The 27,294-nt window shown below is 42.1% G+C and overlaps 1 protein-coding gene across 1 annotated transcript in view; it reads left to right on the plus strand.

Moving 5' to 3' along the window:
• The window catches only part of lpp (LIM domain containing preferred translocation partner in lipoma), a 219,893-nt gene that overhangs the window by 76,640 nt on the left and 115,959 nt on the right, over positions 1 to 27,294 (plus strand). The window contains 3 exon segments of the mRNA XM_080727235.1: positions 17,932 to 18,032; positions 24,204 to 24,317; positions 24,319 to 24,327. Of these exon segments, the coding sequence (XP_080583361.1) occupies positions 17,932 to 18,032; positions 24,204 to 24,317; positions 24,319 to 24,327 (224 nt within the window).

Below are 27,294 nucleotides of genomic sequence, written 5' to 3' on the forward strand. Positions count from 1 at the left end.
TAGATATGTGACTTTATAACATTAGTTATAGATAGTTCAAATGTATGTAGGTACTGTACCATGTGTCATGTTCCCATTGTCACAGCTCCACAAATGTGATGGTGTATGGATGGACTAATGGTGTATGGATGGACTAATGATGGAAAGTGGACATTCAAAAGTGTTCAATCTGGTTCTTATGGTCTACCTATGCTTTTGAGAAAGTTGCTACCAACATTGTAACAGACATCAGCATCATTCAAGTTCAGGATTAAAGTGAGAGAGAACTTAAGTTGAGTGAGGAGAAATGTATTCCAGTTTTAGCTCTCTTATGTAGAAAACGCCCCGATCTGATGATAAACGAATTCACTCTATCACAGTAGTTCTCAACCTTTTTATACCAAGTACCTTCTCAGAAAATATCTCCCTCCAAGTAACACCATAATAACTGTTGTTAAAATACAGGTATAACTGTTGTTAAAATACAGGTGAGTAGACCTACCCCATCATCCTATTCAGCTATGCTCAGTTACCAATTTATTCCTTGAATTCATGGATATTTTAGTTTTTGTTGCATTCCTAAGCCAATAATTTGACCGGGTCATCAGCCAGATTTACTGTAGCTACTACGTCTGTGCACTTCCCGTGCAAACTGCTCTAGCATAGCTGCTTATTCTACTGCGGTTGCAACAGTGCTGCTTCTTCAAAGATTCCGTCAGTCTGTCTCATCAGCTGCACAACTGATGATATTTCTAACGTGATTAATCCGTTCTCACATTTTCTGTTAACGGCTAGGTGTGCTGTCATGCTCATTTCAGCGCGGCTGGAGAGCCTATTTCAACCAATTGTTGTAGAATATAAATATTTCACTCCACTTATGTATTTTTTCTTCTTTTTTGGGAGACTCCTCTGCGTACCACTAGAGGGGGGGCTCAAGTACCACCAGTGGTAGATGTACCACAGGTTGAGAACCACTGCTCTATCAGTTGTGATGCAATGAGTTGTGAGCTTGTAGACTGGTTATTTTCACTCTTTTGTTGTACAACTTAAATAAGGCTTGAGTGTTTACATTTATTTTATGATGGGTAATGGAAAATGGATAATGGGGTATCAAATTTCAAAGTTGAACTGTTTTACTGCAGGTTTATATGATCACTTTGTACTGTAAAAAAAAAGAAAATCCCCCCCCCCCCAAAAAAAGCCTTTTTACCAGAAGTACATGAAATGCAAATAAAAGGAAGCTTCCTACTATTGCTGTAAGTGCAATGATAACATATAAAAATGGCTAAAAGGGGAAGTTGATGTTGAGACGAGACATACCACATAAAAGTAAAAATGCACCCACTTAACATAACATTGAGACATTACGGCTTAGTGGCTTAAATAAAAATTGCATATCGTTGTTGACGGGTGGAAACCTCATATGTCCAAAAATGGTTTCTTTTTAGGATTCAAATTCAAAACTAGTGAAAGTGCCATTTTTGCAACTTTTGTGTTTTTTCTTCTTTTATTTATTAGGAATGCCCTACGAAGTAGGGCATTATAAATCTGAGAAAAAAAACATAAAAAGTAAACTAAAGGGTTAGGGACGCCCGCTGGCCTAGCGGTCCAGGCGCATACTGTACCACATATGCTCTGATGCCTGACAGCGTTCCGCGTGTTCGAATCCCGATCCCGACGACCTTTGCTGTGTGTCACTCCCCATCTCTCCCCCCATTTCCTGTCAGTCCACTCCCCCCCCCCCCCCCCCCCCCCCCAAAAAAAAAAAGATCTTAAGAAAAAAAATAAAGAATACATTTAAAAAAAGCCTGACAACAACAATATAGTCTACAGTACATGACCAAGATGGCATGGAAAAACAAGAGTGCAGTATCTTATTACAAGTATTTAGTGATACATGTTAACAATTTGAGTTTAAATAAATAAATAGATACATAAAAAGATTACTTACTCCCAAGATCATATGACACACATTTTTGGTTTGGCATAAGAGTAGCAGTATGTTGTGTGTAGCAATCGGTCTTGTTCTCAGAAGTTGTATTTGGAGGGATGGCCGTTCTTACAGTTTGTTCATATGAAACATTTAATTTAACCCCGATATCTACCCTGAAACGCCAATACCCCTGTGGCCGTTGGGGTTCAAACTAACAGTTATGAAGTTCTGCAAGGATGCTATATGGTGAGAAATGCTCATACTGGGATTTGTGGTTTGCATTTTACGGCATGTGTACTTATTTTGACGTCCATTACATTCCAAATGGTAATTTGATAGAAGCATTCAAATAAACTGCCGCTTCCTGAACTCCGCTCACTTCAGGGTTCCAGGCAGGGACAAGTTGACATGTACTGTAGTGGAATGTGATTTGACAGCTGATCAATCTGTGGTTGTCTACATACACTAGCTTTGACTTTTAGATGACTCACAGAATGAGTTCAGGTCATCCTAGTAATTGTGCCACTGTTTAACTCTTTTACCGCTTTGGATGTTCCCGTTCGCCCCATTTTTCACTGCGGCGCGATGCCAATTGTACGTCCTTTGGCTCGTTCTTTTGTAGCTTGTTTTGATGTCTGTAAACTGATGAGGTGTCGCGCGGGTGTGTACCGTTAACACATCTCCCGTAAAAGTGCTCTCAAAAACCCACTGGGCGTTAGCATCAATGGAGTAACAAAACGCTTCCTTGTTATTTTCTCTGGGTCTATTGCTCTGTAGCGATTTAGTGGCCTGGACGGATGGGAGCCGACCGCGGTCATTTCACATTAATTCTTGCATGAGGCTGCCCTCTACTGCTAGTATGACCAAAGTGCACTATGTAATGAAAAAAAAAAAAAAAAAAAAAAGATCTTTGTCTATAACCTCACAAAGGTAAGCTGATTTTGCTGGCACAAGACCCAATAAATAAATAATAACATCTGGCAGTAAAACTGTTAAAGGTCAACTTTGTTTTTTTTACAACAAGGGTTCATATTTTAGATTGTAATTAGAGAAAAGAATAAGTGAGTGTTAAAATGTTTTCATTTGCTTCTTTCTATTCTTTTATCGCGTTTACCATGCAAAAATGTGGGGCATGCGTACGCATGGGGGCATGCATACAAGTGGCTAAATATGTATTTTTAGACACAATAAGCCAGCAGTTTCTTTATTGCTATTTACAGTAACACTTCTAGCCCCCATAAGTCACATCCAACCATGAAAGGTTGCGTTGTATCTTGGGAATGGGCTTATTCTGGGGGCGGCATAGCTCAGGGGTAGAGAAACCGATATTAGAGCACGAAGGGTTCCAGAAGGGTTCCCAGTTCGAATCCGGGCTCCCCCTGAGTTAATGTCGAAGGGTCCTTGGGCAAGACTCTGAACCCCTAATTGCTCCCGGTTGGTGCCTTGCATGGTTTCCTCCGCCACCGGTGTATGAATGTGTGCGTGAATGGGTGAATGTAATGCACAATCTCTGTAAAGCGCTTTGGATAAAAGCGCTATATAAATGCACCATTTACCATTTACCATTCTGTGTAAAATGACATATTTAGCCTCTTGTACGCATGCCCCCAACCACTGATTTAAGAATCTCTAAAACAATAGAAAGAAGTAAATTAAATAGTTTTAACACTCATCTTTTATATTCTTTAATTACAAACTAAAATATGAACCCTTGTTGTAAAAAACTAAAGTTGTCCTTTAACAAATAGCAGTTTAATTTAGTCAGCATATCTATCCAGCAGACTATGAGAGGTAAAGACTTTCCACGGTGATATCTGTGTACTTAACTCTGCTCGTTGTGCTGTCAGATAGGGCTACATTTTGTTTCGTGTATGATCCTATTCTTTTCTAGGGTGCCTCTAACAGTCAGCTGCAGTGTTGATTTTGTAAATCTTAAAGTATAAAATGCTGGTGCAAAGTCTGAAAACGTAAGCTAAACTTAAACTCTAATTAAAATTACATTTGATGATTTCTGACAATGACTGCCAGTTAGATCCCTGGTTAGTACCGTTTTAATCCTGGCTCTCAGCAGGAGCAATGTAGTTTATGGATAAATATTAGCTAATAATTGGTATCTGTATGTACGTGCGTGCGTGCACGTGAGTGTGTGTGTGTGTGTGTCTGAGAGAGAAAGCGTGTGTGTGTGTGTGTGTGTGTGTGTGTGGGGGGGGGGGGGGGGGGTAATCGTAAACCACTCAGCTACTGTAGCTGACAGTCCTTGGGTGACAAACCGTCACATGTCTCACAGGCATTCTTGGAACATTGTAGTGTACATTATAACATGATTGCCAAAGGGTTTGATGAATCCCTGCACCTCTTAGACTTAATCATTATCTCATGCACTCTGACATGTACAGAATGTACTTTCTTTACCAAATGATATATGCGTACAATGAAATCATTACATTTTAAATTAAACTAGGCCTGTGCCCACAAGTCAGTAACTAAGCCAATTGGAAATGCATGACCCACCCGGGTAATGTGATACCCGTTGTACCCCGTCTGTGTCCCTTTACTCCACATGGGGATTTGTGGTTTTATCCATATTTGTTGTAGATTCGCTGATCCATCTGACTTCCCACTTGGTGCATCACTCCCCTTGGGTTCTCTGCGATACGCACACCCTATTTGAAGTCACTTGGACCCATATACTGTATATGGGCATGCCCATATATATGGGCATATCGGTCAGATCTACGGATTTGGACAACTGCATATCCAAATCCAACCGTCTTGAAAACCGGGCACCGCACTCCTGCGAGTCCTCTGCAATGTACGCGCCAAGTTTGAAGTCGGACGGTTCTCGAGATGAACTTGAACTACAGACGCACACACAGACAGAAGGATAGAGACGATCGTTCCCATGTGGCATAGCGGTCGGGTCAGTGGTTGTGGACAACCAGATTTCCATAGTGTACATTATATGCCTTTATATGGCCGTATTGGCGGTTCTGAACCAATGCCTATCCGACTGACTCGACGCCTGGCAAGGCTTTCCCTCCGGTCATCAGTTTGTTCTTGAGAAATTCAGATAATTAAATTGAAAGGTAGGTTGAGCAAGTCAATTTGAGTAAATAAATACATAGTTTTACTTTTAATTTCAGATAATTGAGCTTCAATTCCATATTACTTCCATATATATATATATATATATATATATATATATATATATATATATATTGTGTGTGTATATATATATATATACATACACAGTATGTATATATATATTTGTTTATTTGTTTATTTATTTGATATCATTGGAAATGGGACGGTGTCATTGAATAAATTAAATAATGCAGGCATTACTGAGGTTAAATCACTCATACAGTGTTGCATATTCCATGTTTCCCCCGGTGCTGCTGCTGCCATTTACTATGACAGTGATAACATGGAAAATAAGTATGTTTAACATCAGTGTGTTGAAACATTTATCAAGACTCAATTGAGGTCAGTGCATGCTGCTGACTGAAATACACAGAGAGGAAGCAATCTAAACGAACCAGTATGTTTTTCCTTAACCCCATGAACCCTAGCATTCAAGGCGCACATTGTAGCAGTCACTTGATCCTGTAAGTTTACACTCTATAACAGGGGTCTACAACGTTTTCAGGCCAAGGACCCCTTTGTTGAGAGAGAGATGAAGCAGGGACTCCCACAACCTTATCATAGACTCATTTCATTGTTTCATTGTTTGACAGCACGATCGTCAGTGTATTTTGGATTCATGTCAATTTGTTTCCAGATATTTAACCACTTGAACGTCAATACTTAATAAACTTGACCTAGACTCTGTACTTAGTCTGCTCTTTTTCCCCTCTACACCAAAGCTCTTTACCAAAAATAGCCAATCTACAAGCTCACAACGCCTCGCGCTGCGAGGCGTTGTGCTTCTAGATCTGCTATTTTTGTAACTCTGAGGACCTCCTAGGGGTCCCGGACCCCCTGTTGAAGACCCATGCTCTATAACATTTAAAGGATCAGAACCTTCCTCACCCAGGAGTCAGCCCAGCTCCTTATCCAGACCTCAGTCATATCAAAACTTGATATGGCTCCTCACTGGCCTCCCGGCATGTGCACTTAAGCCCCTCCAAATGATCCAGAATGCCGCGTCACGCTTGGTCTTCATCCAGTCAAAAGGTTGACATGTCTCCCCCCTTCTTCGCTCCCTCCATTGGCTCCCAGTTACTGCCTACAAAACACTGATGTTGGCCTACAAAGCAACCATACAGTAGGTGTGGCACCCCACTATGTTCAAAGCCTGATCCAACCCTACAACCCCTCCCGCTCGCTCAGATCAGCTGACACAGGGAAGCTGTCAGACAGATGCCAGGTTCATTTGTTGACCTGGCATCCTATCGTATTTTGTCAATGTACAGATTATTTATCTTTTGATATTATACTGTTTAGACTGATTGTAGGTTATTGGTTTACATAATGATTCTAGATTACTATCTCTCTGCATTTGATATATTACCTTGTGTTTACCTTGCTTACTGTAAGGTCCGATGCATTCTCCACTTGTGTCGTGACACGTTGTGACCTTGTAGTCTTATTTTTGCTATTTGACATACAACATTACAGTATATAGGCTTTAAGTGGTTAAAGCAACTACTGTAACTATGTCATGTAAAATAGTTAACAGTCTTATGGTGCATAGCATTCAAATCCATGAACGACAACGTCAACAAAAAAAGATTATCAAAACATATCTGTATTTTTCACCAATACAAACACAAGCACTCCTTTGCTCCTTTTGACGATGATATTAATGTTTTTTTTAGACCCCCTATAAAGAAGGGACATGTAAAACTAACTCCAGTGTCCTGCTGTTGAGTGGATGGGTCCTTTTTTAATGGCTTGTTTTATATCAAACTGTTGGACAGACTGCCTCATATAAAAACCAAGGGTTGGTGTTGAAATCAGGGACACTGCTCTTTGGCACGGTGCCTCTGTGTCCTTTGTCAGCTCCAGGCTTGGACGAGGCGGAGGCTGGAGAAAAAGAGGCTGATGCAGGTCGGCGGTGAATGGCAGGGACGTGCAGAGAATGTTAGAGAGGCAGGGGCTGACATTTCTTCGAGGTCGGCTATTTTCGGTACTTGATACCACACTGAACTAAGCATAATGAAGTCAATACTGGAGATAATGCCATAGATTTCTACACTGAGAGGGCAATTCTTTCAACATAAGATGCTGCATTCAAGTTCAGGAGAGTTTGGACAGGGCAAATTCTCTTGAATGCTGCCTTCAGGTACGGCACGGAACGAGGGCATTTGCATTATGGCATTCTGGAGAGGGCACTTTTTCAGTGGCGTCAGTTCGGAAAAAGCTAAGGTATGGCAGTATGACTGGTGTCTTGCACGCACGCTTTTGCACGCGTGCAAGACCCTAGTCATGTTGTTAAGAAGTACATTCTATTTCCCCCCGTTTTTACGGTTTCTTGGGCTGGATATGGCAGCCTGGAACGGTTGTTCAAGTGCAGCTAAACTTGGCATGTTAGTAAACGTGCCACAATACCTTGTTAAAGTGACCATTTTGTAAAACGTTGGTAGTTATTTTACTGTAATTTAACAACATAATACAGATAGACAAAGAGACATTCATGGATTTATATTTAAAGGTAACTTTTATTTTCCCCCCTGGACCCAGGGTATGGCAGCTGCCATACCCAATTGACGCCCCTGCACTTTTTACAGATGGGTAAAAGGGCAGGGGCTCGAGCCCCCTTTGATGTCTATGTGTGCACGTGCCTGGTGAATGGTTAGCGGGGTCTATGTGGGCTGCGGAGGTCTCAGCAGAAAACTGCCCTGATTACACGCACAGCAGAATGATCTGACAGACAGGCACATTACTGGAGGTCTTAGACGGAGACCTCACAGACCTCATTTTACCCCAGATCACATTTGTGACACCCAAGGGTTTAAGTTGCTCAACACAGTACAAGTAAGAAGAAGGTCAGACAAGACTGCTTCATGGAAATGAACCGCGTCGCACAGTGCGTTAAACGTTACAAGGTTCTTTCGTGCAGCTGCTCGAAAGAGTTTTTGATTTTGCTTTTTATCCAGGTTTTGTAGAGAATGTGTGAAGGAAATGATCAACATACGGCATTTAGACTGTTAATTATTATTATATTATACTGCTTGTTCTTTCTACCCTGCCGTATTTTTTTTACTTACCTTGAAATCGTAGAAATGGTTTATGTTATTGCATTTCCATGCAGCTGTCTCCATAAATCAACACGCTCTGCCCTGGGAGAGGAAGTCTGTCTGTGTAAACTACCCTCTGAGAACACGTTGTAAAACATCATGTCAAGGACAGAGGTCCGAAATTGACAAAATGTTTTACAAATAGTGAAAATAGCAGATCTACGAGCTCACAACTCATCGCATTGCGGCGCCTTGTGAACTTGTAGATCGGCTATCTGTTGTACGTTGAAGTATAAATAGGGCTTAAGCAGCTAAAGGGGTCATTCTTCTTATTTCTTCAAGTGTGCTCCCGCTACAGTTATTTGTTCAGTGAACACATTTCTAATCAGTGTTTTGGAAAGCCTACAAAGTAGTGCATACTGTATAACATTGCTTTACTCTTTAGTCTTTCAATTAACTGTTGTTTTATAGTTTGAACGAAGATGTTTAAGATTTATTCCCAATATTCCCAAATGCATTATTCCCTGTGATTTATTACTTCCATAATCAATTTACGTGATGGCAATATTGCAGTCTGACCGTGCCCACTAATTAAGTTCAAGTTACTTTATTTTGGAGCCATAGGTAGATTTGGGTTGCAGTAGACAAGGCATCCATATTGACACAGATTTTACAAACAATACAATAAGACAAACAGGATAAACTGCTTGAATAATCAGGACTTAGAAAGGGAAATATATAATACAAATAGGCTAAAATGCAGAAAGAATAAAGATATAACATAAATAAACAGATTTTTCTATAGCATCTGTGCAATGTTGTTAGTGAGTGATGGCTGCTGGAACAAAGATATTTCTATAACGCTTTGTTCTACACCTTGGGACTATAAACCTCCGTCCAGAAGGAAGGATCTGAAATTCACTGTGCAAAGGGTGAGAATCATCATTGTGGGCTCACTAAGGCGTGCGCACATTTAAAATTGAGCTTTTTATCGTCTGTAAGTGTCTGATGTACAGGGACGTAGGTTAAGCTGTGACTCATCAGTCTGCCTACCAGACCATTTAACAATTGGATTCAGAGAGTTTCTGTCCTTTAAAGAAAGGTTTCCAAACCATGACACCAAAGAAAAACACAAATCTATTCAATAAAAGCAGGATAGAATAAGGTCATCATAGTTTTGCCAGTGTGGAAATAGGATAGTTTCCTCAAACAGCCAACGCTGGTGCCACTTTTTTTGCACACACAGCTTCACAATTTGCTTCAAATTTAAATTTTGATAGATTTTTTTATCAAAGAACAGTCTCACTAAAAGGTCAAACAAGTGGCAGAACCGCTGCTTCAGATATAACTTTCCATACACTTTAACTTCCCGGAAAACCCACTAATTGTTCACCCAGAGCAATCAGAAAGTGTTGAACATCTGCATAAGCTGTTTTTATTCCTCCCTGCTTGACTGCCCAGAAGCAAACTGACTACCGGTTGTTATGTCAAGAGTCTCCGCACGGGTGTCACCAAGAGAATTTACAGGAAACCCACCAATGAGAGTCTCAGTGTCCCCATAGAAACCACCGGCTTATGCTGTGAGCGCACACAAAGGCTACTTTCATCTAAGTAGAGCATACAGACCTCAACTACTACATGTACACTTTGTGTGCAGTGCTTAAAAGGACACGTAAGTGAATCTTGGGAGTTTTCCTTTTTTTGTGTGGGGGGGGAGTACTCGTCCTTTCTACTTATTTGCTCTTTTTCATCTTAAAAACTGCGAGTATCACTTCTTAATCCTTAACTTCATACTAGCAGAAATGGTCCATCTACAAACTCACAACGCATCACATTGTGACATGTTTTGAGCATTTCTGAAAGTGTTCATGACGAACATATGACTTGGCCAAAATATCCGCCGTCAGATTTTTTTTGTGTGCCATTTTTAGCATAATAATATGCAGCTTTGAGTGCATCTTTAGTTCCCGTTTTTAGACACTACAAGTATGTCAAATGCCCCGGTCAAAATGGGCCCCTGTGTCCTCAGATGAACTTCAGCCCCCCCCCCCCGCTACATCACCTGCCCTTTGACACTTGGTGGTGTAGAGTAGCAAATTCTAACATTACCATTGCTGCTTGGCATGCTTATGAGCAGTGGTGGGGAGAGCTCTCATGTGATGAAACTCTGCCTTACTTCACTCAGCAGCAGCAGTAGTGACCGACCCAAGTTTGCCGCTGCACGCGGCTGTCTGGAGTTCTTCTCAACGAGAAATGTCACTGAAACCTATAGGCTTGTCCAGGGTCCAGTTTGTAAAAAAATAAAATAAACAACAAAAAGCTTTTTAACCCAAACACCAGGGTTAATGTGGTTAACATAATTTGTTTATTAAAAAAACAAGAAAAAGAAGCAAATCGAGACCTGAGCTTCCCATCAATCTTTACAAAATAATATGCGTTCCCCCACTCCACCTGATACACTGATGAATGAGTCACAACAAATGTATTGTCACAGACATGTTTATAAAAAAGCCTGACTTGGAATGTATTTTTTTAAACCGTTCACCTTGCAGAAGCATTTGTTTCTCTGGTTTCACGGCATAATGTAATCCCTCTTTTATTCGGTTAAAACTCAATTTCCCCCTGTCCCGCAGAAATCCAGCTTAAACTGGCAGAAGCCAATTTGGTCTGCTCCTTTACACTTTAAAACAAGCATATCTCCAAAGACCTCAGAATCCATCCCTTGCATTTCCAACCAAATGAAGTCATAAATCACTCTTCTATACATATCACTGCTAATTAAGAGCAGAGCTCAGCAGCTCTCCTCGAGCGGAAGGTGGAATAAAACGGCTCCATAATTATGTCAAAACAATGTGTGCGCAACCTCTCTGCCACAGCACATTTGGAATGGGCTGTGGAGAGATAAAACATGCAGAATGACACCCTGGTCTTAAAGCACTTTATCCATTTTGTCTAGAAGGGATTATAGGGGTTTTTCTTTGCCACTGAATATGAATGAAGTACAGTCATTACTCACTTCCTAAACAGTGACTTTGTTGTAAGCTATATGGATTGGTTTTGATCGCGGACTCTGGTTACAGATTTGAGGAAAAAGTGCAAAATTAAAATGTTGTCCCAACTTTATTTTTCGGAGTCCAGGACCCGCTGCCTATTGTGCCTAATCCCACAAGAACTTTCTGCTTAACCTGCCACCTCAGGAGAACCTGGTTGGAGACGTGAATGCCGCTGCGGAATAGCTGTCTGGTGTCACATGACTTATGCGGACCCCCACTGTCACGTGGCGCCCTGTGTTAATTTCTGTCTCCTGCTGCACGTGTACACGGCGGTGGACACCAGTGTCTCTCTCTCACGCTCTCTCTCTCTCCGCTTTCAGCAGTAATAAATCAGGTTCACATGGGGGAGATAATCTATGCGCCAAGCACCCAAACACACTCGCAAACAGCACGTGGTTCTTTTCAGCGATGAGAGTAAACTGACACCCTGATTTTGAGGTTTCTTGAGTGTCACCCCTTGTGCTCTTGTGCTGAAAACAGTCCCCCCACCCACTGAACTACTTCTATGCTCTTTCAGGGTAGAGGACAGTCATATAGCTAGCCAAGCTTTGTCCTCGGTATGTCAAAAAGCCAGCTGGACCATGCCATCGTATATGTACTTGAAGATATTGCACACATGTGAATACAGTATGCTCAAACCTCATCATACACATTAAACCCACTGATCCACAGCAACTGCATAATGAGCATAGGGAAGTCCTCACACAATACTCTCATCTGTAACCCTGAGATGCCTCTTAGATTTGGACTTTGAGTGATCTAAACTCCAGAACCATATTGTTAAAACCACTAAGTCCTATTTTATACTTCTGAGGTATGACAAGACATGCAAAAGTAGCAAAAAAGCGGATTTTACAGCGTGGCTCTGCAGGATTCTAGACATCTATCTACAGTATAAATGTGGGTCTCTGTGTGTTTATAAGATATCACAAACCGCTGGAGAGATCAGCACCACATTCCTTGTGCATACTTTCAGTAGGCCACAGATGTACCTCCACTAATTAGATTTTTGAACTTTTTGAAATATTATACCCTAAATATATACCCTTTGATTTATAAAGAGGGCCCTGATTGGGCTGAAACCAAGTCACCAGTTTGAGTCATACTGTACATCATAGATGTGTCAAGAGGAGTGACCAACGTGACAGGCTGGTCATTTGAAGTCTTGAGATCCACACTGGAGCCACACTGTTCACATTTGAATCTCAAGATCCACGTGATTTGTTTTTCCGCCTATAATGACATGGCCAAAATAAGGACACTAGGTTGAAAATGGTTAATCAGAATGGCAAATGTAGCCCCATACACGTCTAACTTTGAGGTGTTCTCGACTCCTTAATCATCTTGTCACATAGACTGAAGTACTTTGAATGTGTATGTGACACTTAACTTGAGAAACAATATTTAATCTGGCTAACCGTTATCACAGCTGGATCCATCTCCACTCCTTTATCACTCGCCCTAACAACACTAGTCTCCAGCTCCCGATAACCAATTATACCTCTTATGGCCCTCTCAAATAACTTTAATTACTGATTAGGATTCCTTGTTCACAAGGCAGCTACTTAAAAGTAATTGCTCAATAAAAAAGAAGGGAAGTTGTGTCATTAAGTAGGTGTTCTTGCTGCGTGTCTCATTAACGCTCACTAGGAGCCTTCATCTCCCCGTCGTCACAAATGGGGACGGTTTCATTCACAGCACAGAGACTGTCCTCACTCAGCCCCGCTCAGATTGGTTTAGACTGTGACACTGACTAAAGCTTTATTTATAGTCTAATGTTTATAGTATGACGTTTCGCTTGCTGACAAGAACTGACCTTCAAGCTAACAATGCGGCGACTCGCATTAGTGTGAAGATCAGTTCTTTTGGGCAAGCAACACCATCGTGCAGGAGTATTATACCTGAATTGCACTTGGTTGCATGCCGGTGTCGCGCACCTAAAATAACAGATCTAAAAGCTCACAACATGTCGTGCTGTGACTGCCCATTGGTGAGACTGATGGCATTTGGTGAAGCCTCTGTAATAGTACAGTATGTGCCTGCAGGACTTTTAATTATCCAGTTTTAATTCGGTTGAAAATTAAAACAACTACGGTCTCGTCATAATAGACTAGAGAAGAAACATTGTAATAAACAATGTTAAATAATTAAAAAGAAGTTAAAGAATTGCTAACATTGTTTTTCGACATGGGTCGCTCCCTTCTTCACTAACCGCCGATCTGCTCGCGGGTGTCCTGGAATTGGAAAATAATCCTCGTCTAGATGTGACCATCCATCCGTTTGAGAAATACAGGCTCTTGCGTCCATCTCGCTTTCCACCACTCGTCCCATAGACTAACGCTATGTGGCTTCTATATATTTTTTTTCCTAAAAAAGGGAAAGCTGTTTTTGTTCCGATTACGTCATCGACGTGTCATGTGACACCTGGAAATAATTGGTGACTCACAAGCTAGTGACCAGCGCCATCCAGCGATATGTCGTCAAAGTAGTCAGTGGTGGCCTGGACCATTGGCTATAACTCGTCAAAGTTGTCACGTGGCATTAATGAAAGAAATGTGCGGAAATGATTGTAAGAGAGGAAACAATTGTAGGATAAGCTATTCAAGCGGGCTGAGTGGTAAAAGAAACGTTTGGTTTTTATTCACTGTATGAATAGACAGTTAACTATAACGACTCCTTTGAGGGAGAAGGACCTGCTACATGCTGATTCAATATAATCAGCATGTAGCAAGTTCAAACACTTTAAAATGTGCTCTTTCTGCTCACAGAGTGTCAGCATTGCAATATCGGATTAGGGGGTTGGAACTCACTGGTGAGGCTGTGGATAAAAGTTTACAGTATCTTAGTAGACTTGTGGTTTGTAGACTGAAAGTTATGGATTCATTTTTGCTAGATATTGGAGCCAGCTTTAGAACAGTCATTATCCGTTACCAAAGCGATGCTATGGACGTATTGGTCAGCAAAAACAGCCAGCTACTGTATGAGTTGGATTATTTGGAATTTCTTAACTGCCATATCCTGACTTTCCCAAGTTATTCACGTTTTTCCAGGCCACCACGCCGAGTTTCCTGAGCTATTAGATTAATTGCGACCGTCAGGGAGCAGTTTACTATGAAAACCTCCACCGGCCGTCCGTCCGTCCGTCCGTCCGTCACACGTCACACGTCACACCTTTGTTTGTGTACGGTGTGATGTCATATATCTTCAGTATGACATCACACCACATGTGTACACAAATCTTTGTGTACGTTGCTGTGGCAACAGTCTGTTGTTGCTGGTCTGTTAGTGTACGTTAGCAACCACCTTAGCAACCATGGTTTTACCCTAGCAACCAACTGTTTACCCTAGCAACCAACTGTTTACCATAGCAACCATGTTTTTTTACCCTAGCAACCAACTGGGCATAAAAGGGATTCTGTTAGGGATCTCCATATATGGGCATAAAAGGGATTCTGTTAGGGATCTCCATATATGGGCATAAAAGGGATTCTGTTAGGGATCTCCATATATGGGCATAAAAGGGATTCTGTTAGCTGTTAGTGATCTCCATATATGGGCATAAAAGGGATGCTGTTAGGGATCTCCATATATGGGCATAAAAGGGATTCTGTTAGGGATCTCCATATATGGGCATGAAAGGGATTATGTTAGGGATCTCCATATATGGGCATAAAAGGGATTGTATCCCAGATGATGCCCTGTACTTGGGATTTGTTGATGTAAATGTTCACATAGAGTTTAATAATTGGTAAAACAAACTTTTGGCCTATTTGTGGAGATAAGCGACCAACGGTCACTTATCTCCCGATTAGGGAGTCTTACTGGTTAGATTTAATTCAAAGCAATCAAAAATAGGATTGCCGATCAGTCTTTCCTAAGTGCTCCAAAGACAGTGCTTCTGGTTTGGGACTGGAAACGGATATGCTTTTTTGGAGGGCGGGACACATGTCCCTCTGTGTCAATCTCTCCTCTGTTCACTTCCTCGTTAGACAGCGCTGCAGCTGGCGCAGCAACACAAGCATGGATTAAACTTTTTTTTTTTTGTGCTCACGAGTGGATGGATCGTGCACAATCTGTGCACATTCGTGGGCGTGTGCATGTCATCGTGCATGACGTTAAAAGGTACGAAAATTGCGGCTGTCAACCCCGAAAGTCTGCCATTTCTAATGGCAGTAAATGAGTTTCATGATCATCATTTCATTGGATACATGTCATATAGAAAAAGAACACTTAATATACAGTATCTGCAGTAGGAGAGTAGGAGACCCAACACTGAACCCTGTGGGCTGCAAGCTTAATAATCACAACCTTGAATGAATAAGGCTTCCACCGGATGATCTTTGATCACTGGATGATCTTTGATTAGGGGCAAAACTGCAAGGTGATGACATTGTACATATTTTGTAGGAACATACAAACCAAATTCCTAATTTTCTTATAGCAGTGTACCGGTTGATTTTAGTAAATATAGTAAAACAACACATATACACAATGGGTATATAAATAAACAATTACAACTGATACACACGAGAATGTTTTTATTACATTTCCTTGCCTTTGTGGTGAAACTGTTCTGACCGACTGGTTTAGTTAATTTGAGCTATTCAGGGCTGTGCTGTGAACATGGTTAAAGTGGGTTTCTAGGTTCCACACTGACAGGTGCAGGCACAGATTATTCTGCTACTAATTAGGGATGAGTTTACCAACATTGTCATAGTTTTAAGAATGTATTAAGAGCTCTTGTGTGCACCATTTCCAAGGGTTTTGTCTGCAACCTTCATTATTTTTTTCAGTGGATGTCTGAAAAGGAAGTAAAAATGTTATAAAAGCTCATGTCTGATGTGCAGCGTACATAAATAACCGTTTTGGATAGGGTGTTAATGTTTATTATAAAACCTTGTCTTGCCTCTATTGTCGGTGTTTACATATGCACTGTGCCCTGTTGTAAAAATAGCAAGACTGTGTATTGTTACAGAGATTTCTTGGGAACGTGTGCTGGAGGAAAATATAAATGACACTTTGACAGCTTGTCTTTGGTGGCACTGGCAAAAGTGATTCATAACCGACATGTTCCAGGGTCAGTCAAACTTGAGGTGATCATTTTTTAGAAAATACCAGGAGAGAGAGGCCCATTCACATTAGCTGAATCAACTTGTGTTTCTCAATCACATGAATGAGAGACAATTAAGAGGGACTGTTTATGAATTTTTCAAAATCCCTTCGCTGACATTCCCTCCCAACGCGGTCCCACAAGCCACCCTTTGCTCTTACCCTGTCAGCCGTTGCAATTAGAAGCCAACACACAGTTACACTAATGCTTCTACGGTGACGCAAAGTTAATGTCCACATGCCTTCGCTGGCCTCGGGCCCTGATGGGGACCGACTTCTGATGCGGCAGCCACGTTCCTTAAGCATAGATGCTTAATGACCCCTACCACGGGCCCCCTGACTCCCGGCTCGAGCGCTTTCCAGCGCTCCGCGAACATTACTGTATGACCTGTTCAATAAAACATGCCTCTTTGAAACATTTACCACGTACCATGTTTCCTGAAATGACGAGTCCAAAACAACTTTGATGTTAGAGAGAGCCATACACGAAGCGTAATGTTTTAATTTTGTGTCGGCTACGACTTAAAGTGCAAGTGACTTTCATTACGGCAAGAGGGGGATATGAGATGGAGCGTGAGTGATCGGGCGGGGGAGGGGGGGGGGGGGGAGGGGGGAGGGTGAAGGGGAGAGACTCGCTGTTGAGCAGCAGATTGTAGTCTCTTTCCCACTGGTTACACTGCGGAGTTTTAGCGTAGGTCATGAGGTTATTGTATAAACAATTCACATGGAGCAATACACGCGCCCAGAGGGGATGTTTAATGCCATGCTCACAGTTTCTGAGATGTTGTAATGTGCACGACGTGGACATGTGTCCCATTTCAGCCTAACTGTGCCACGCACTGCTGTGGTGTTTGTTGATTCTTTCAGCAACTCGACAACTGTGCTTAATTAATCTGGTCAGAGGACTTGGAGAAACTAAATTGATGACATCAAATAGATTTGAATGAAAACAGATAAAAAGCCATGGAAAGCAAATGGAATCTCTAAACACTAGACTCATCAAAGTCTTAGCATTGGAACAAATTCCCATTACGTCTCATAAAAGCCTTTTAATTTGCAAAGCCCTCGTCTGGTTTGGTACATACAAGTACACGGTCAAATGTTTCAGTCTTAAGTCCTGTGCAGAGAGAAGCCAAATTAGAATCTAATTTGGCACATACTGCCTTATTCCGTCTGAGACATGCAGTTGGATGCGATCCTTGTTTTAGAACCCCAAATTTGGCTTGTTTCTGTTCTCCTGGCAGGGCAAACACACTGTAGTTTGTACACAACATTTATATTTCCAATCTCAAGAAAACAACAACAAATGCTTACTCTAGAGTAAAACTACAAGTTTTAGTTAACCAAATTGTTTATGATGATGTGTCAAGCTGTCAGAGTGGGACGACAAGTCTCACGCTCAGAAAATAGCCGATCTACAAGCTCATAACGTGTTTGTGAGCTTGTAGATCAGCTTTTTTCGGTGTGCAACACTGGCACGCATCGGTGTGTAACTCCGGCTTCGGTTTTTGTGGTGCTCTGTTCCTATCACTCTCTTTTTCTCTTTTGGGAGTTAATATTACTTTTCCTCATATAAACTCAATGTCTCATTGTGTGTGTGTGTGTGTGTGTGCGTGTGCGCGTGCGCGTGCGTGCGTGCGTGTGTGTGTGCGTGTGCGCGCGCTCATCACTGCAGACTACCCTCCTCCTCCGCCTCCCGCTGAAGATCCGACGAGTCTTCCATCGCCCCCGGGCACCTTCCCTGCTCCTCCACCAATGAACTCGTATGAATTTCAGGTGAGATGTCTTTGTAATATCATATTATGACCGTGACTCACACTTTATGCGGCGCGGCGCGGCGCGGGTGCCGCTACGTAGAGTTTGAATAACGGCGCTGGGCGCAGCTGTGTGTCCTCAGATGAGTCGCGACAGATTCTAAAGAGAGGATATATCTCCTGAGAATAACTCGGCACAGACACCCCCAATGAGGGTACTATCCCCCAGTAGGCTACTATTTGGGGACAGACAGCGGTAGTGGTTGGAAACATTAAAGGCTGACATCTATTGGTGGAGCACGGTCACTGTCTCTGGATGGCTGGTCCTACAGTATTACCCCCTGGCATGTCTGACCCTCCAGGGTATATCTGGCCCCGAGTGATCCATCTGACTGACGCTTCCTAGTTGACCTCTGCTGTGAAATGCTCCCTCACCGCCTCCGATTCCCAAGTCAAGATATTCAACTTGAAATGTTTGTTCTTTTGAGCTCCTTTTTGCCATAAGAATAAACAATAGATAGCAAGGGAAACAAATACGGACAAGACACCATGTCAAATATACATGCAGAAAATGTAGAAAATTTAAAAAAGAATATATACAACACTTAGCAGCAGGTACTGTACCACATTGTACCAGATATACAGAATCGCCGTCTCTTGAGCAAGTGAAAGATATCATTTAGCAGCAAGTCTCAGATCAGTATCAACGAGTTTCAGTTTGTACCAGTACAGTAACAATGGAGTGTATACAATAGTCATAAACATAAAGTGGCAATCAGGGGCGTCACATGGGGGTGAAAAATGGGACTGAGTTACTAGGGCCCAAAGTGGAGGGGCCTTAATTATTTTATACTTTAACTATTGAAAAATAGCAGATATACAAGCTCACAGCGCAGAACCGAGTGCCAGCACTGAGTGCCACGGTGCGAGCTTGTAGTTCTGCTATTTTTGAAAAGTCGTGAAAATGTGTGCAAATCGTTGAATATATGTATGTTTAAGCAAACATTTGTAATTACATTTAAAATGTTGCTTCTGGCGGGTCCCTGGAACTAAATATTTTGCGGTCCGTGGCCAAATACATATAATTTTGGGGTCCTTTACATGAAAAAGTTTGAGCACCACTGACAAAAACGGAAGGATTTCAAATATTCAAAGACTTGAATATAGACTGAAAAATAGCAGATCTACAAGCTCGCAGAGCTTGTATATCTGTTATTTTGTAATAGTTAAAGCACAAAATAATACGTAAAATTGCGTTCCTAGTCTAGATGGGTTAAACCCCCCCCCCCCCCCCCCCCCTATGAAGAACATTCATGGGGGGCCCAGAATTGCCCATGGCCCAGAATTTGGTGCGACACCCCTGGTGGCAGATCCTGTGTGTGTCGCTCTGTGTTTCCAAGAGTGACATAGCGAAATGGAACTTTCACCTTTGATCTCACTAAATTTCTATATATTTGACCAAGACCCCATGTGGAAGTATCATCCAAGACAGCATATTACATAATGTTCGCAGCAGCAGCTGTGTGTAATTCAAACTTCATTGCTGTTCTCATTGCATATACTGTAGGTACAATAGGGTTTGATGTGAGAAAATTGCACTTCAGGGGATTAGCATGTTTGTTCATGGCGGTATGAACGCGTTAATTGCATTCAAATTCTATCTCTAAATTAAAATGTCTTTCTCCAATCTCCACCAAAAGAGGCTATACTGTGTATAATAAACTGTTATGTTTTATGTTGTGTCTGTACATGTATAATGTGAATAAGCTAATATTAGCCAGACTATATTAATATACTTCCTGTAATTGAACATGGTAACATGCAGGGAGTGTGATTGCAGTGGTGGACAAAGTACTCAACCCCAGACATTACTTGAGTCAAAGTACTGTATCAAGTGACGCTCAATCACTCAACTACCAAGTGAAAGTTGCTGAGTCAAATTTTTTACCATAGTTGAAGTACTGGAGTACTTGCTTTTATTATAAAAGTACAGTTTCTAAAATATCAATAATAGTGACAAGCATTTTCATTATTTTATAAATGATATCTTTTATATTTGAAATAGGACATACCTTTTACCTTCCTAGAGAGGTATTGGAGTCAAAAGTACAATGTTCTTCTTTGAAATGTAGTGGAGTGAAAGTCATCACGTAAGAAAAAAAATAGGAATTAAATACTGTACTCCGTCACTGTCCACCACTGACTTAACAACCTTGAGTTTGTTGAGTAGAACAGTTCTCCACAGTGAAGGCTGGTGAAGTTCAATTTATGGACTATGGACTGAAATTAAGACTCTCATTACTTTGAAATGTACTTCATTGTTTCTGTCCATAATTTTCTGCCCAGCTATTGTGTTGGCTTCTGAATCATCCTGGGAACAAAGCTTAATTCCTTAATAAGCCCAGAGTATCTTAACTCTTATACCGCTACGGACGTTCCCGTTCGCCCCAATTCTCGAGACCCCATTCAACCGAATGGATTGATATACAATCTAAATGTCTTTGTACCTTCTTCTTTGTATCAATAGGGAAATTACACATACTGAATGAGTCAGTGAGCTGCTGGTTCTGTTCTGGTCCATGGCTTTGACATTCCTTTTCTTCCCGATCCATTTTTGTTACCGAAGATCAAGTTTGTACAACAACACGCACATTGAAGAAAAACAAATGAATGAATAGAAATAACCGTATTCTTTGGCTGCACTTGTAGTCACTATAATATTGTCCAGATTAACCATCCCTGCACGGAACATTGCAATTCATCAAAAGCGATATGCGGTTGGAGTCGGGGAATGTGTTGCTTTTTTATCCTTTCTCGTTATCACTGTTAAAAAGAGATTGCCTGTTTCCTTTTTTATTTGAAACAAGCCATTAGTGTTTTGCTTTGTTTATCCCCTGCTCGCGATCGCCTCAGATGTTTGAAGCTGCAGCCACTCTCCGAATGGAGGCAAACACTGCCTGTAATGGGTTGTGACAGGTAACCCAAACACATAACGTTAGGATGAGAGGCAGTCACTGATCCAACCAACTCCAAAAGCCCCTACAGGCAATTGCAAGAAGTCTGGCTGCAGTTGCAGCATAGTTCAGGAGACTAAAAAGAAAGTTGAATTTTAGTTTTAGGAGTACTACTACTTTGTTTACTATACTGGTATACAGTGTTGTTGTTTTTTAATCTATGAAAGGATCGTGTCCTATCGTGCCTTGAAATTACACTGTGGTTTATTTGAAGATTGAGATAAATAAGTGAGTGAGCAAATATGCTCTTAGAGCAGCATTGTTATTTTAGTATTCACAAGCTCACTTTGACAATAAGCCTGAGTGAATACTGGCCTGTTATCTTCCCCTTTATGCCTGATTTGTACTTAGTTGTGCACGGGAGTCACAAAGCAAAAGTAGCCAATCTACTGCTGCTTTTGGTTTGCGACACCCGTGCGCAACTACGTATAATTCAGGCTTTCGTTTCTACATGTGTGCCACAATACTGAACTGGGATATGTATTTTACAACATAAACAATTTAGATCCAAGTTGTAGCGAAAACACGATGAATGATGCATGAGGAATGAGTTACTGTAAAGCCAAGTGCCCTGAAAAGCCGGAGGTGAATAGTGCACTGCATTAGGAGAGTTGTCCTTCTGACAATAACATTTGCCTCTTATACCTCACCGCACTTTCCTCAGAGAACGGTCACTGCTATTGATGTGTTGCTTTCAAAAGGATTGTCTAAGGTCAAGGTGAAACGAGCTCGCAGATAAATTGTAATCGGACCTGTAGGCTAAGTACCGTGAAAAGCACTGGCTAGTTAAAGGGGAGGAGAGAAGGTGATGTCAGTTTCTACGGCGCAGATCCAAAAAGGTATACTGTCCATCGATTTGAAGGATGAATAACCCCTGTCCTTAAGGCTCGCTTATACTTTGTTGAACCACTGTCGTATGATAATTATGTAAATTAAGCCTTGGCTACACTGTACACTATACCTATACTTACTATATACTGTATACCCTACATCAGTGTTTCTCAATCTTTTTTGGCGTTAGTACCCCCTTTCCCTGATTTCTGAATCCAAGTACCCCCTTTACCCGGCAACAACATTTTGCTTATAAAACTGCAATTATAGTATACATAAATAGTGGTATATGACGCTATATATTAAGCCCCCCATCCAAAGAATATAAAATCAAACGGTTTTCATGTCAATAACTTCAACTTTAAAAGCCATCCCAGTTGCCTGGTACCATGTTATTTGGGTTGGCAATTCAGGCTAATATCAAGTTTCTCCATGTGTCATCATTAAACATAACAGTACATGTTTTTTTACCCTCCTCATTCAATTGTAGTCAATTATTTAACTATGAACAATATTAGCATGATTTATACCTCTATTCTTCTTTTTGGCGTAATTTTCTTGAGTAGTACCTTCGCGTACCCCTAGGTACACGTACCCCCATTTGAGAAACACTGATCTAACATTCTCACAAAACAATTGTTGCCTAGAGACCAGATAAAAATAAGAAACTAATTATTGAAGGAAAATGAAGAATATATGCATGCTTGGATATGTTGTTTGCTTTCACCACCAACACATGCTGGCTTATTGGTGTACAAGTAATATTGAAAGACCAGAAAAAGCACAAAAAGCACAAAGCACAAATAAAGCAAACATCTTTTTGTGGCTCCAAACATATTTTTAATACGTTTTTGGCCAAAAAAATCCTCTTTTGATCATAAAGTTTGCCTTCCACTGATCTACCCCAACTCATTTCAGCAACTCTTTTCACCAAAAATAGCAGATCTACAAGCTACAAAATCAAACGGTTTTCATGTCAATAACTTCAACTTTAAAAGCCATCCCAGTTGCCTGGTACCATGTAATTTGGGTTAGCAACTCAGGCTCATATCAAGTTTCTCCATGTGTCATTAAACATAACAGTACATGTTTTTTTTTTACCCTCCTCATTCAATTGTAGTCAATTATTTAACTATGAACAATATTAGCATGATTTATACCTCTATTCTTCTTTTTGGGGTAAATTCTTTTGAGTATCCCCTGCAGTACCTTCGCGTACCCCTAGGGGTACACGTACCCCCATTTGAGAAACACTGCCCTACATAAACATAGAAGTATTTACATAGTGTTATGTTAATATTTACATTTTCTCATTGCATGGTTAAAGAAATATTTCACTTTCAAACATGTTTGGTGTCTACTCAGGCTTTTGTGAGCACCCCAGACAGCTTTTAAAGGGGAAGTAGGCAAGTCTGTGTGTATAAAAACATATTCCCCCCTCCCCCTCCCCTCTATGACAGGCATCAAACAGGTAGTTGTCTTTGATGCTTTCATTGATAAGAGAGATCACTAACGAGCACTTGGCACTTTTATGGCCAATCAATTATATCAGTGCACAACCCCTTTGCTCAAAGGGAGCAATTAAGAGCCCCCGGGATGGGGCGGGCATAGCTCAGGGGTAGAGAAACCATCATTAGAGCACAAAGGGTTCCCGAAAGATTCCCAGTTCGAATCCGGGCTCCTCTGAGTTAATGTCGAAGCGTCCTTGAGCAAGACTCTGAACCCCTAGTTTCTCCCATTGAGCAGGTTGGTGCCTTCTATGGTTTCCTCCGCCATCAGTGTATGCATGTGTGTGTGAATGGGTGAAACGCCTTGGATAAAAGCGCTATATAAATGCACCATTTACCATTTATGTATGTCACCATAAACAGTGGAATAGAATCAAAATTCATTCATCGAAAACAACCGTCCTTGGTGCTGGTGACTCATAGCAATGCGTGAGGGGTTAATCTCCAGCACTGTTGGCCCGACCAACGTGAAACTGTGCACACAAACTCCCTGGATCCCTTGGATTGCCCCCAAATCAGCCTGTTATAGCTCCACCAGGAGGCCGATTTTTGCAAAACAAATTTTTTGATATTACTCAACAGATTTTGTCCAAACACCACGCAAATCGGTACACATCTCTATAGTCATTAAACAAATATTTTCATACCACAATGAAATGAACAGAATCCAATGGCTTCCTCGAAATTCTAACAAACCACAGTATGTTTTGGAAAATGGTCTGTAGTAATCTCGTGTGAGTCGTAGTCAATGGGCTATTCATGCCTGTCCAACGGTATGATCCTTTAATTGTTTTCACATTTTGGTCATTTCACACGTCTATGCATGATGTTTGCTTGTAGATGAAAGGACCTGAAAAGACCCTGGAAGAGAGACGCTCCAGCCTGGACGCAGAGATTGACTCTCTCACCAGTATCCTGGCAGACCTGGAGAGCAGCTCACCCTACAAGCCACGGGACCACACAGGTACTACATTTAACACTAATGCACAGTGGCTGTAGCTGAGCGGCCGTATTGGGAATCGGAAAGTCGCCAGTTCGACCCATGGCTAGTATACATGTCGAGGTATCCCTGAGCAAGACTCTTAACTCCTAACAGCTCCTCCAAAGCAGTCATCTTAGCCATCCGAGCAGCCATCTGCTGGATGAATGCAGAAAAAATATTTCCCCTCCCCTTTGAACTGGAATCACAACACCTTTATATGTGTTTCCGGGTCAAATCTGATGCTGAGCCAATCAAATGAACCGGTATGAGAATATGACCCAGAACAGGAAATGTTCATGCCATCTTCTAGAAAAGGGAAGTAGATTCATGCACAGAGCCTATTGTTTCCCCAAAAATGGTGGAGGAGACGGGGCGCTTGTTTTTGTTTCATCAATATGGCAGGCACTCTGATGAGCTAGGTGAGTGAGTGGCCACGGCGAGCAGCCGATGAACGTGTGTATTGACGAGTGCACCATCCCCTGTTTGCTAACTGTGGTGGACGGAATCCTTTATCACATGAAGAAGAAACGAGCGCTTCCTCCCCCCGTCTCAGCCAATCACAAGCCGAGTCGTTCCCAACCATACTAAGGAAAACAATATCTCCCCCAGGGACCAGTACATACTCCTTTCCTATTGAACATTTAGGTTTTGATTAAGATCAGATGTACGGTTGAAAAACACCTAATGGTGGGATTTAGTCATATTTATACTGGGGGTGCCGGGTGGGATGTCACAGGGTGAAAACGACAAGCCAACCCAAAGCTATAATTGAGGTTTGGACACTATGAAAAGGATATAATGGCATGTTCCGTTTCCACAGCAAACAGTGCAGTGTGTCTCACTTTCTGTCTTGACCTATATCGATATTGATATCCAATGATATTAAGAGCAACTTAGAAAAAGTCAAAGCCTTGGGCAGTTAACTAAATTGTTTGACACACAATGAATGTAGGACAGGCAAGTAAAAAAAAAAGTAACCAATTGTGTTTGGAATATGAAAGCTCCAAAGGGCTTTTATTTCGACACTCTGCCAATCATATCTCCTGAGAGATATTCTGCCAGTATTATTACCGGAGAGGTTCTAATCTATAGTCATGGACATAATGGTGATATGGGCTCTCACTGGCAATGCCAATGCACCTAACACCCGAAAAGGTCCCCCCAAAGCACCCAAGACACCAGGGACGGTCCTCTGAAAGCACCCAAGAGACACAAGGCAAGGTCCTCTTGGACATTATGATAATCGTGTGTGGAATCACGCTGCCTTTTATCTATTTGCACTGGAAAATCCTGAATGTTAATTTAACTCAGTGGCTAAGCATGTGTCTCTTTCCTATCTCTAACCTTTGCACAAACAGGATGCATAGCAAGTGTTACAGTATACATTACTTACAGTATATCTCATTAATTGATATGCCACGGTACACTTCCATCTGCATTTGTAGCCACTCCTTGTCTTTTCCCAGGGCCTTGTGTCCAATGATGCTTGGTACGATGTAAAGTAGGGGTTGGTTTCTAAGGTGTAGGGCTAGTAAGGAGTTTCTAACACTGCCATGGAGCTTCAGTAAGAAAGCCATTGTAGAGAAGGTATTTCCATATTGTCATGGTTTTTATTCTATAAAGACATAAAGACAGAAAATATAATACATTAGATAAGATATACAATTATATAATACATTAGATTATACAATTATATAATACAATTCAATATAATAATATAATATACAAACAAACATTACTAGTTCAATGATTACTGCATTGACACAATTCATCGATATAAATCTAGCAATTACAATAACCAATGAATACAACATCATGAATACAACATCATGAATACAACGGTCATTATAGCAAATAGCAATAAACAAGGCAACATGATTAAAACAACTACAAGGCAAAACAAGGCAAAACATCAATAGCAACAAACTCACATCATTGACGCATGACTAGGCTTGGCCAGACAGACAGGGCTCTGAGGGTGTTTTCTCTTGGGCTGCTGACAACCGAGTGAGTGCACAAGGCAGTTTATATAGTCAGTCACTGATTGCGTTTGAGGGGGAGCAGGTGTGGCAGGTGGAGCAGTCCATGATGGGCCAGGGCCAGGGGGGTGGGGTTGCTGTGCAATGTGACTTTTCTACAGCCGCCCCAAATACGTAGTATTTTCACCTGAAAAAAAGTCACTGGCTATAGGGCCGCCCCATGAAGAAGGAATGGGTGCTGGGGGAGGCTCAGGTGGTGGCAGACGAGGGGGCCCAGGTGCTGGGGGAGGCTCAGGTGGTGGCTGTGGGGGCTGCTGCTGGAGGGCTGTTGCTGGGGGGCTGGCAGGTAGAACTGTTGCTGGGGGGCCGACAGGTAGGACTGAAGGTGAAGCCAGGGGCGCCAGAGGAGGCGGGGTCAGAGGCGATGCCCGGGCTGAAGGTGGAGACCAGGACTGCAGGGGAGGTGGAGCTCTGGGCACCGGAGATGGAGAAACAGGAGGTGGAGCCCGGGGCGCCGGAGGCGAGGCGACAGGAAGTGGAGCCCGGGGCACCCGAGACGAGGAGACAGGAGGAGGAGGCGGAGTCTTGGGCGCAGGAACCTTTGTAGGAGGCGGAGTCTTGGGCGCAGGAGCCTTTGTAGGAGGCGGAGTCTTGGGCACAGGAGCCTGAGGAGGAGGGAGAGTCTTGGGCACAGGAGCCTGAGGAGGAGGCGGAGTCTTGGGCACAGGAGCCTGAGGAGGAGGCAGAGTCTTGGGCACAGGAGCCTGAGGAGGAGGCGGAGACTTGGGCACAGGAGCCTGAGGAGGAGGCGGAGTCTTAGGCACAGGAGCCTGAGGAGGAGGCGGAGTCTTGGGCACAGGAGCCTGAGGAGGAGGCGGAGTCTTGGGCACAGGAGCCTGAGGAGGAGGGAGAGTCTTGGGCACAGGAGCCTGACGAGGAGGCGGAGTCTTGGGCACAGGAGCCTGACGAG

Source organism: Nannobrachium achirus, assembly GCF_963921795.1.
Source record: "Nannobrachium achirus genome assembly, chromosome: 1".
NCBI classification, from domain to species: domain Eukaryota; kingdom Metazoa; phylum Chordata; class Actinopteri; order Myctophiformes; family Myctophidae; genus Nannobrachium; species Nannobrachium achirus.